General features: G+C 40.2%; 1 protein-coding gene across 1 annotated transcript in view; it reads left to right on the forward strand.

Annotated features, from left to right (window-relative positions):
* Positions 1-12,049, forward strand: part of C2CD5 (C2 calcium dependent domain containing 5) — an 87,087-nt gene that overhangs the window by 60,269 nt on the left and 14,769 nt on the right. The window contains exons 14-20 of the mRNA XM_058190220.1: positions 182-368; positions 2,684-2,848; positions 4,407-4,547; positions 7,171-7,234; positions 7,764-7,825; positions 9,162-9,260; positions 10,267-10,356. Of these exons, the coding sequence (XP_058046203.1) occupies positions 182-368; positions 2,684-2,848; positions 4,407-4,547; positions 7,171-7,234; positions 7,764-7,825; positions 9,162-9,260; positions 10,267-10,356 (808 nt within the window). The remainder of the gene's footprint in view (positions 1-181; positions 369-2,683; positions 2,849-4,406; positions 4,548-7,170; positions 7,235-7,763; positions 7,826-9,161; positions 9,261-10,266; positions 10,357-12,049) is intronic.

A 12,049-nucleotide genomic window follows, 5' to 3' on the forward strand; every position in this document is an offset into this window, starting at 1 on the left:
GGGAGTTGAAGTCCACAAGTCTTAAAGTCTTAAAGTTGCCAAGTTTGGACACCCCTGGTATAAGGACTCCTTCCTTGAGCATGGGGTTCGACTTGAAAACCTCCAAGGTCCCTTCTAGTCTTATGACTCTGTGATTCCTTAAGGCCACATGTCTTGAAATTTATTGTTCACTCCCCAACAGGCTATGCCGGCTGAAAAAGAAAGCCCAAGCCGAAGCCAACGCGACCTGCATCAGTAACCTGCTGCCATTTATGGAGTACGAAGTACACACACAGTTGATGAATAAGCTGAAGCTGAGAGGGATGAATGCCCTCTTTGGCCTACGGATACAGATCACGGTGGGAGAAACGATGTTGATGGGTCTGGCGGTAAGTTTTCCATTTGTGTTTTAAACATTTTGATTTTTTTTCCTAATCCTCTAGCATAATCGCCCTCCAGTTTTTCATCTTGGAAAAATTCTTAAGCACTGAACAAAATAGGATGGTTTTACATATCATAAACCCAAAATGTCAAGATTTGTCGGCTTAATCATTTTAAAAAATAAGTTGTGTGAAAGAAACAGGCCATGTGCTTTTTAAAATAAACCATGAAGATTTCAAAATGGAAAGTCTTACAATAGTACCTTTTCTAAAGTTAATGAACAGCGGCTGGAATCCAGTTTCTGGTGTTTTAATCCACTTTTAAAAAGTTTCTGCCACAATAAAGGCTACTAATGAAGATCTCGTTAGAGGTCAGATGTTATCCCTCATCACTGATTGTTGTAGGGTTATATCTACAGCATCTAATGGTGCCTTTTGGGTTTGGCATTAAATGCACAAAGATAATCCGTGATCTTAAATTCCCAAGATTTCTACAAATTCAGGTTTATAACTCTTTGAACAAGCTGCATTGTCACACCCTCAGCACTTCTTAATTCTTTTTTTAATCTGTATTTTGGCCTGCAATTTTCCACTTGTTTACTTTCTGAAGAAAAATTTGACTTGATCACACAATCCCACCTACACATACTTATGCTACATAATCTAGATCAGGGGTCTCCAAACTTGGCAACTTTTAAGACTTGCGGGACTTCAACTCCCAGAATTCCCCAGTCAGCACAGCACAGCTGGCTGAGGAATTCTGGGAATTGAAGTCCTCAAGTCTTAAAGTTGTCACGTTTGGAGACCCCTGGTCTAGATCAGTGTTTTTCAATCTTAATGTTGTGGCTCCCGCCCCCGAACCTGGCCCCATGCCCGAAAGTGCCTTGGAGCCGGGCCTGCTGCCAGAAAGTGACTCGTAGCCGGGCCTGCTGCCAGAAAGTGACTCGTAGCCGGGCCTGCTGCCAGAAAGTGACTTGGACAGTGAGGGGGAAGGGCCGTCAGGACTCGGAAGCACCGGCCTCCCTGGATCAGCTCCAGGAGCCAGAAGCAGGCCAGGTGAAAGAGATAACGAGGCCTCCTTCCCCTGACTCTTTCCCCCCCCCCCCACCCGCCAGGCCATGCCTGCAGACCCAGCTGACAGCAATCAGGCTTGGCTCAATCCCAGGTTTCAGAGGCAGGAGAGAAGGGAACAACAGAAGCAGGGGAGGGGCAGGCCTAGGAAGTGCTGAATCATGGAGCCACACCCCACAGGATATAAAAGGCAGCAAGAGCTGGTGTGTCTCTTTGTATCAGGCAAATTCACTGATTGACTAGAGCTGAAGGTTGTGACTCACCAGCGTCTTGGCAGCTAACAAGGGCTCTTGGCAGACGCTGATTCTTTTGCTGCCAGAGCTGATAAGAGCTGGCTAATTAAGCCATCGTTCGGACGGAGGCGAGGAGGACATAACACTCAAGAGTTTTAAAAAGTGCGGATACCGTTAAAAGAAAAAAAAATGTATCCAGTTTTGTTTCTACTTGGAAATTTCTGAATATTTTGAAAGCCCACACATCTTTAGGGTGCTAAGTTTGAGAAACTCTGATCCAGATAAACAGTCAATGGGACATTTTAAACTCTTACATTTTTTATAACAATAGAATAGAATAGAATAGAATAGAATAGAATAGAATAGAATAGAATAGAATAGAATAGAATAGAATAGAATAGAATAGAATAGAATTTTTTATTGGCCAAGTGTGACTGGACACACAAGGAATTTGTCTTGGTGCATATGCTCTCAGTGTACATAAAACAAAAGATACGTTCATCAAGGTACAACATTTACAACACAATTGATGGTCAGTATATCAATATAAATCATAAGGATTGCCAGCAACAAAGTTATAGTCATACAGTCATAAGTGGAAAGAGATTGGTGATGGGAACTATGAGACGATTAATAGTAGTGCAGATTCAGTAAATAGTCTGACAGTGTTGAGGGAATTATTTGTTTAGCAGAGTGATGGCCTTCGGGAAGAAACTGTCCTTGTGTCTAGTTGTTCTGGTGTGCAGTGCTCTATAGCGTCGTTTTGAGGGTAGGAGTTGAAACAGTTTATGTCCGGGATGTGAGGGATCTGTAAATATTTTCACGGCCCTCTTCTTGATTCGTGCAGTATACAGGTCCTCAATGGAAGGCAGGTTGGCAGCAATTATTTTTTCTGCAGTTCTAATGATCCTCTGAAGTCTGTGTCTTTCTTGTTGGGTTGCAGAACCAATAGAAGGAAGGTGTTAGACTGCGTTTCCCACAATGCCTTAGTTTCTTACTGGTATACTTTTTTTTTTACAGTCTGCTACAGGGGTTTATCTGGCTGCTTTACCTACTCCTGGCGGTATTCAGATTGCAGGGAAAACTCCCAGTGATGCCACTTACGAACAGCATATATCACATGTGCAGAAGAAAATCAATGACACAATCACCAGAAACAAAGAGCTGTATGAGATTAACCCTCCGGTAAGCAACGTTGTATAAGTACTGACACAATTGAAGTCAAATGCTTCTCGTTTTACGATGTTTCTTGCCATGTTTCTGAAGTGAATCACAGCAGTTGTTAAATTAGTAACAGAGTTGTAAAGTGAATCTGGCTTCCCCCATTGACTTTGCTTGTCAGACGGTCGCAAAAGGGGGATCACACGATCCCGGGACACTCCAACCGTCATAAATATGAACTAATTGTCGAGCATCCAAATATAAATCATGTGACCACGGGGATACTGCAAGGGTCATAGGTGTGGGGAAATGGTCGTAAGTTACATTTTTTCAGCGCCATTTGTCGTGTCCCACTCCTCCGCTGACGGCCGGGTCAGGGAAATCCGAATCAGGCGTGCCTAGCAAAGTCCTAGCAAAGTCCTCAAGGCAGGCAGGAGACCAGAAAGTGACTTCAGCAAGATATTTTAAACTTTGCCTGACTCAGACAGTCAGAAAGCAGGTCCTTTATATAGGCCATGGGGTGTGGCTCCATGACTCAGCACTTATCCAGGCCTGCCCCTCCCTTCCTTCTGTTGCCTCTGTCTATCAAGTCTTCTGACGCGAGGGTCACTCCAGTCGGCAGCTGTTGGTAATTGACCTTCCTCAGGCTCACATGCTGTGGAGGAGGGGGAGGGGTCTAGTTGCTCCGTTTGCCTGGGCATGGAGCCTGGGGGCTGGAGGTATTTCCTCCTCTTCAGCCTGTCTGGGCATGGAGCCAGGGCTGGGGCCGGGAGGCATGCTAGGACATTCTTCAGCGTTCGGAAGCAGATAAGCAGACCCCGGCTGTGGTGAGATTGGGCGAGACACAACACCATTGTAACTTTGAACCGTCACTAAACGAAAGTTGAGGACTACTTATATTATGAATGAAAGCTTAGATGTAATTGATTTCTGAAAATATAAAGATAATCGATGTGTCAGCGTTCCAGAAAAAACCGCCCAGTCCAAGTAAAAACTCCGAAGCACGCATCTTTTAAAGTTCTTTTACTAGGATAGGAAAACTTGCACATCTGGGAAAATCTGAATCTGAGAGGTCCGGGTTTTCCCTCAGTAAATCAAACCCCTCAAGACCATCCCCTCACTCTTCAGTCAATCACATGCTCTAATCACCCTCCGTCCCATCTTGAGACAGCACTCCGACCACTCCTCCTCCAGATGCAGGATCGGCCTGACCTTGACCGACAGGAAGAATGCTATTATGTCTAAAGACAACTCCTCTACTAAATCCCCCCCTCCTACTTTCCCACACATAAGAAAGTGGCAGCACGGAAGCTTCCGGCCTAATATGGCTTCCAAAGCTGACACAATGTTTAGGAGACGGAACTCTATTAAAATAAGGAGAAAGAAAGTGGTTGCAAAACTAAACAGGTTCAGAAATAAAAGTTACTCATTTTGATTAGGACAGAAATAGCTAAGATATGCCATAACTGATTTTTCTTTATGTTGGAGGAAAGTTGTGGTCGTAGCAGTGAAATGTTTATAAAGATTTTTTTGTGAGATTCAGTGTGCGATTTCTTACATGATGCCATCTTGTTCTGCGTAGGAGACATCTGAAGAAATTATAGGTTCTCCCATTCCAGAACCGAGACACCGGACCAGGTTGCTAAGATCTCAGTCTGAAAGCTCGGATGAAATTACAGAACTGGATCTCTCTCATGGCAAGAAAGATGCCTTCGTGTTGGAGGTATGTTCTCCTTCGGAAAAGTTCATCTTGTACCTGACTTACAAAGAATGAACGAATTTCATTTCATTGAATTACAGAACCATGTCGTTTGTGGTTAAATATTCTTGCATTCTACAGATAGCATATCTGAATTGGTGTGCGTGTGTGTGTGAGAGAGAGAGATTTAATAAAAACAGCTATTGTAAGCCACTTTCCATTTTTGAAAATGAGCAGCATGTGTGGTGGAATCTAAAACTAGAGAAGAGGTGAGTTAAGAGACTGGCTAGCTTGGAATCCCTGCAGGGAATAAATTAAGTGTTCTACCCTTGGCATACTATATCCAGTTCTGGTCATCATGATACAGAAAAGATACTGAGACCCTAGAAAGAGGTCAGAGAAGAACGGCAAAGATGATAAAGAGTCTGGAATGGGTGAAATGCTCCGGGTTCGGACCGGATCACCTGATCCGGTAGCGATGATGGCGGATGGTTTGGAGAACTGGTAGCAAAAATCCCTGCCCCCCCACCCCATGCCCAGCTGAGCCGCGCGATCATCAGAGTTTTTTTTTTTTTTAAACTTTTAAAAGCATTTTTTCTTCAGCCAAAAAAATGCTTTTAAAAGTAAAAAAAAAAGCCTCTGATGATCGCGTGGCTCAGCTGGGATCGTCAGAGGAGCCTTGTAAAAGCATTTTTTCTACAACCTCTTCAGCCGAAGAGGTAAAAAAAATGCTTTTAAAAGCCTCTGACAATCCCAGCTGAGTTGCCTGATCGTCAGAGCCTTTTAAAAGCATTTTTTTTACAACCTCTTTCGCCGAAGAGGTTATAGAAAAAATGCTTTTAAAAGTTAAAAAAAAAAAAGTTGGCCACGCCCACCCAGTCACATTCCCTTCCCAAGCCACGCCCACAGAACCGGTAGTAACACATGTTACATTTCACCACTGGTCTGGAGGCTAAACCATATGACAGTTAAAGGAGCTAGGAATGCATAGCCTATCAAGCAGAACGATTACTGCGGGCACGATAGAGGACTCATTCACCAGAGGGCAGGACAAGAAATAATGGGTGGAAGCTTGTTAAAGAGAAATAGAATTAACAAAATATGAAAAAGAATTGATTAGAATTATGATTATAATAGGTAGAATTATAATAGCTAGATATTGGAAACTAGATGTGATTTTTAGAATAGAAGAGTGGAATTCTGAAATGTGGAAATTAGCTTTAAATGATAAAATGACATGTGATATTAAAATTAGAAGTGGTGTGTATAAAGAAGATATTTTCTGGAAGACTTGGAAACCATTTGTGGACTTTGCGCTTGGAACATTGGACGCTTCAGTACCTGTACCTCGAGAACGTGGATTTTGGCAATCATGAGGATATATCCGAAGACCCAAATCTTCCTTTTATGTATAGCACAAGGGTGTAATAATGTATTTTCTTTTTGTTTGTTTGTTGCAAAAAAAGTAATAAAAAAAAAAAAGAGAAATACAACCTAGAAGTAAGGAGAAATTTTCTGACAGCGAGAGCCATTAATCAAGGGAAAAGCTTGGCTGCTGGAGTTGTGGGTGCACCATCACCAGAAGCTGCCACAAATAGACTGAACAACCATTTGGCTGAGATAGTCTAAGACTCCTCCCTTGCGCAGGGAGTTGCACTGGAAGACCTCCAAGGTCCCTTCCGACCCTTTGATTCTATGGGAAGGAATTATTATTAATTGCAATAATACAAGAGCAACCAATAGATTTAAACTTAATGTCAACCGCTTTAATCTAGATTGCAGAAAATATGACTTCTGTAACAGAATCATCAGTGCTTGGAACACTTTACCTGACTCTGTGGTCTCTTCCCAAAATCCTAAAAGCTTTATCCAAAAACTTTCTACCATTGACCTCACCCCATTCCTAAGAGGACCATAAGGGGCGTGCATAAGCGCACAAACGTGCCTACCGTTCCTGTCCTATTGTTTTTCTTTTCTTCTTCCTATATATATATATATGCTTAAACCTCCTAATATTTACTCATATATATGTTTATATACTATATAATCTTTTTGTATGATACTTAAATATATTGTTGTGACAAAATAAATAAATAAATAAATAAAAATAAATCAAGCAACAGGTATTTGACCTTTTCTGCAATCCTTGGAACCCCTATCTCAGGGGTGTCCAAACTTGGTCCCTTTAAGACTTTTGGACTTCAACTCCCAGAGTTCCTCAGCCAGCTTTGCTGGCTGAGGGACTCTGGGAGTTGAAGTCCAAAAGTCTTAAAGGGACCAAGTTTGGACACCCCTGCCCTATCTGGTTGTTTGTGCAGTTAGTCCGGTGAGATTTTTTAAAAAAAAAAACATTGGTAAGTGAGTGGCAATAAAGAAATGTCTCTGGTTCCTGACAGCATGCATGTTTCAGAAAGGTTCAGAAAAGAAACAAAAAACAGCTCACCAGTGCTGAGATTTTAATGTTAATATACTAAGATGTTTAAATCTGTTAACAAATCCCCAAGTGTCTAATATGGGTTAGACTTAGACTTCTGATAATGCCTTTATACAGTATGTATAGTAAATATGCTTTTCACACAGAATATCTCTTGATCAAGAACATTTCAAAGACCAAATTATTATGTGTAGGGTTTTTTTCCCCCCTCAGATTGATGATACAGATGCAATGGAAGATGTTCACTCTTTGTTGACAGATATCCCTCCACCCTCAGGTACAACCGATTTTAAAAATTTTTTTGGATAATATTATAAAATACTCCCAGAGGTTTAACAATAGCCAGTACTCTTTTCACAGTATGTAGAATAATCCCATGTACATTTGCTTTTAGAAGAAGTCATACTGTTAGGTTTCTAAAATTTGATCTTATAAAAAGTAAGTCCATTTATCGTTAGATAGCTAGAAAAGCTACATAACTTGCAAGCTCAATAGATACTTGCTTGTATGTAATTAATGTGACACACTTTATTGTAGATTTGTGCATTTAATAAACTCTTTCAGCGTCTCAGTATACTAGAACATAAGTTATATTTAACTGAATTGAACTGATGCATTCATTCCTAAGTATATATACATATTTCTTTAGAATATTACTAGATTGCCTCTTTCTCAAAAAATATCATGCAAATTGAAAGCACAGTGACTTCGTAAATCAGATATGCTAAAAACCTGAGCAAATGAAAAAACACCATTATATCTTCTTCTTTTTTTAATACTAAAAAACTGAATTTGTTCTTTGTCAGGCTTTTATAGCTGCAATACAGAAATTATGCCTGGAATAAACAATTGGACTTCTGACATACAGGTAAAATAATATTAATATAATCAGATCAATTTTCAAAGTATGCAAAACTGCTTTTCTTTGCAAAAATTAATTTGCTTAGATTCAGTTTTCGGCATTATCAAAAATGTGGGTTTTTTTTCATATAAATTATGTAGTGTAGGTCCAAGCAATTTTATCTCATAAGATATTCTCAAATGAGGCCTCACAATTAAGAATGTTTTCTCTCTGTGCGTCAGTTCCATAAACATTGGTAGTAAAGAAACTTGGAAGAGAGTCCTGTTAGTCCTCAGCTGACAACGTTTAGTGACCTTTCAAAGTTACAACGGCACTGAAAAAAGTGATTTATGACCATTTATCACACTTATGACTGTTGCAGCCTCCCTATGGTCACATGATTTGCAGTTGGACACTTGACAAGCGATACATATTTATGATGGTTGTAACGTAGCGGGATCATGTGATCAACTTTTGTGACCTTCTGACAAAGCAAAGTCAATGGGGGAAGCCAGGTTCACTTTACAACCGTGTTCCTAATTTAACAACTGCAGTGTTTCACTTAACAACTGTGACAAGAAAGGTCGTAAAATGGGACAAAACTCACTTAACAAATGTGTCACTTAAGCAACAGGAATTTTGGGCTTAATTTTGGTTGTAAGTCAAGAACTATCTGTATAGATTATTATCCCATGCATAAAGCTTGCCATAAAGTTTTCTTGTAATAAATGTCCAATCTTAATATTTGATCCAGAGGTTATGCTCCCAGTCCTGTATCTCTTCTCTTATATGAATGTGAATAGAATAGAGTAGAATAGAATAGAATAGAATAGAATAGAATAGAGAATTTTTTATTGGCCAAGTGTGATTGGACACACAAGGAATTTGTCTTGGTGCATATGTTCTCAGTGTACATAAAAGAAAAGATACCTTCATCAAGAATCATAAGGTACAACATTTAATGATAGTCATAGGGAACAAATAAGCAATCAGTAAACTATCAATATCAATATAAATCGTAAAGATACAAGCAACAAAGTTACAGTCATAAGTGGATGGAGATGGGTGATGGGAACGATGAGAAGATTAATAGTAATGCAGACTTAGTAAATAGTTAACATACAACACTCCAGTTATTTTCCATTTATGGTGGTGAAATTTATTCATTCCAATCTACATAGGATTGTCATCATTAGCATGAAATGCATCACACCTGATGTAGTTGGCGTTAAAATTATCCTAAAATAAATTTTATTTTTCTTTTGTCTTGTACCTTTTACAATCTCAGTTGTAATACAGCCAGTAATAAGACTCTTATTTATACTTAAGGATGGCAATTCATGATCTTGTTTTCCTGCTTCAGATGTTTATGTCTGTAAGAGTCTTCAGACTTAGCAATATTACCCTCACAAACCAAACTCTCAACAACACCTTTAATGATCTCTGTGAGAATCTACTAAAGGTAAGAGAATGCTTGCTGGAATTAATCTAGTTATTTGAACTATTTGTTTAATCAGTCCTTTGCTTGCTTTTCTGGTGTAAATTATAGATGACTGTTAAATAAATGACTGCTATAATGAAGACATCAAATATCCTGTGTAAAACAATAACCAAATGATTTTGTTTATTATTGCTACATTATCTTCCCATCTTCCCAAAAATCATGAGCCTTTGCAGTCTATTTATGGTCTATTTATGGTCTATGAAGGTTGTTAAATCAATGGTTATAAATCGAGGATTATTTGCAGTTCAGGCAGCTTCCAGGAATCAACAAAGACAAACAGTGACATGAGGGGGTGGCTGAGCAGAAGGAATACTTGCGTGTTGCTGGGCAACATGCCTGCATGCAGAGAATATATTTCTAAAAAGAACAGTTTGATGCCACTGAAGACCATGTGGGTTGTGGTGAGGTCCCCGAATGGCAAGGCCAACAGTGGGTTTTCATCCTGTTTTTTAGGGGGTGAATTGAAGCAGTGAAATTGGTGCCTTACTTTTTAGAGACAGCTGCCTGGTTTTTAAGGGGTAAAATGAGCAAAATTGCATGTTTTAGATCCAAGACACCAATTTCAGCTACTTCCGTTTATCTTTTTGCAAAAGGCTTTATTGAGCAGAAACCTGGAAGTTCAAAGAAATGGGTTTGTATTGGTTTTTGGTTTTATTTTATGCATTTAAACAGTTTCTGTAGCCATCCATCTCATTCTCATCATTCTGGGCAGCTAACCGCGCATTTAGAAACTTCAAAGAAAACAGCAAAAACAATGTACAGCTTAGGGTTTGGAGGCTTCTAACTTTGCTAACTTGCCATTCTCACTAACTGATAACTGACCAAGCCACCCTGATGCCTATCGACCAAATAGAATTTTCCGAACGAGAGTCACCTTGCTTCTATGCTGAAGATGCTTCTTAAATTTGTCAATGCTGGCCCCAAAAGAAGATGGAAGTTATTAGTCATTTCTTCTCTTTCACAGAGCCTTTATTTTAAACTCCGTTCGATGATCCCTTGTTGCCTGTGCCACGTCAACTTTACTGTTGCTCTTCCAGAAGATGAATTAATTCAGGTAAGCCCGTTCTTTTTTCCATTTACATTCTGTACATTCTGTACATTTACATTCTGTAGTGTTTAGAGTGAAAAAAGTAAGGTTTTACATTTAGGCAAAAAAAAAAAATGTACAGGTACCATATATGTGGTACCTTGCTCAATAGTAGTAACTGTGAGAGGGATCTTGGAGTCCTAGTGGACAACCATTTAGATATGAGCCAGCAGTGTTGCAGCAGCTGCCAAAAAAGCCAACACAGTTCTGGGCTGCATAAACAGAGAGATAGAATCAAGATCACGTGAAATGTTGATACCACTTTATAATGCCTTGGTAAGGCCACACTTGGAATATTGCATTCAGTTTTGGTCGCTACGATGTAAAAAAGATGTTGAGACTCTAGAAAGAGTGCAGAGAAGAGCAACAAAGATGATTAGGGGACTGGAGACTAAAACATATGAAGAACGGTTGCAGGAACTTGGTATGCCTAGTTTAATGAAAAGAAGGACTAGGGGAGACATGATAGCAGTGTTCCAATATCTCAGGAGTTGCCACAAAGAAGAGGGAGTCAAGCTATTCTCCAAAGCACCTGAGGGCAGGACAAGAAGGGTGTCCACCTGAGGGTGGAAACTAATCAAGGAGAGAAGCAACTTAGAACTAAGGAGAAATTTCCTGACAGTTAGAACAATTAATAAGTGGAACAACTTGCCTGCAGAAGTTGTGAATGCTCCAACACTGGAAATTTTTAAGAAAATTTTGGATAGCCATTTGTCTGAAATGGTGTAGGGTTTCCTGCCTGGGCAGGGGGTTGGACTAGAAGGCCTCCAAGGTCCCTTCCAACTCTGTTATTATGTTACATTATTCCGAATCAGGACAGGACTGTATGAATGTAACATTGGTCAAATTGGATCTGTTTTGGGGAAACGTACCATGTGTCCCCGAAGATACGACCTACCCTGAAAGTAAATCCTAGCTTGATTTTTACATGTGCGCCCAATATAAGCCCTACCCTCCAAAATAAGTCCTAATTAAGACCCCGCCCATTCCAGGGTACACAGGTAAAAACGAAGCTAGAGTGGGGACGAGGGGGTGGAGCTGCCCTACTACTTACCTTCGGACAGTTGCACCCAAGCCTTGCACACACCCCGACACCTGCCTTGCCGGCGCATTTCTTCTGCAGCCGGCAAGGCTTTCTTGAAGGCTTCTGCAGCTGATAACAAAACTCCGGATCAATCTGGAGCTCTGTTATCCGCTGCAGAGGCCTTCAGGAAAGCTTTGCAAAAGAAGATGTTCTTGAAGGCATCTGACAGCGAAAAGGAAGTCGGGGACGACGTGCGCAAGTGAGGTGGGTCAGTGAACGAATTCCCCCCAAAATAAGACCCGGTGTCTTTCTTGGTGGCAAAAAAAAGTATAAGAAAGGGTCTTATTTTCAGGGAAACACGGTACCTAGCCTCATAGTGATCTCTGATTTAAATCTGAGGAGATTTATCAAGGACAAGATTATGAATTTGCCCCAAAGGTGCTTTTTTCAAAAGGCAACTGGACTTTCTTGGTTTTTATTTCCCTTGGAAAATGTTTTAGTTACCATTTGGAAAAGGCATCTTTGGGTCAACCATGACCTGGATGATTGAGAATCTTCATAGACAAGATTATGTACATTAACGTTTCATTGTAAAATTGTGACGCTGTGTGGAATATATTTCAAGTATGCAACAAT

Source organism: Ahaetulla prasina, chromosome 7 (assembly GCF_028640845.1).
Source record: "Ahaetulla prasina isolate Xishuangbanna chromosome 7, ASM2864084v1, whole genome shotgun sequence".
Classification (NCBI taxonomy): Eukaryota; Metazoa; Chordata; class Lepidosauria; order Squamata; family Colubridae; genus Ahaetulla; species Ahaetulla prasina.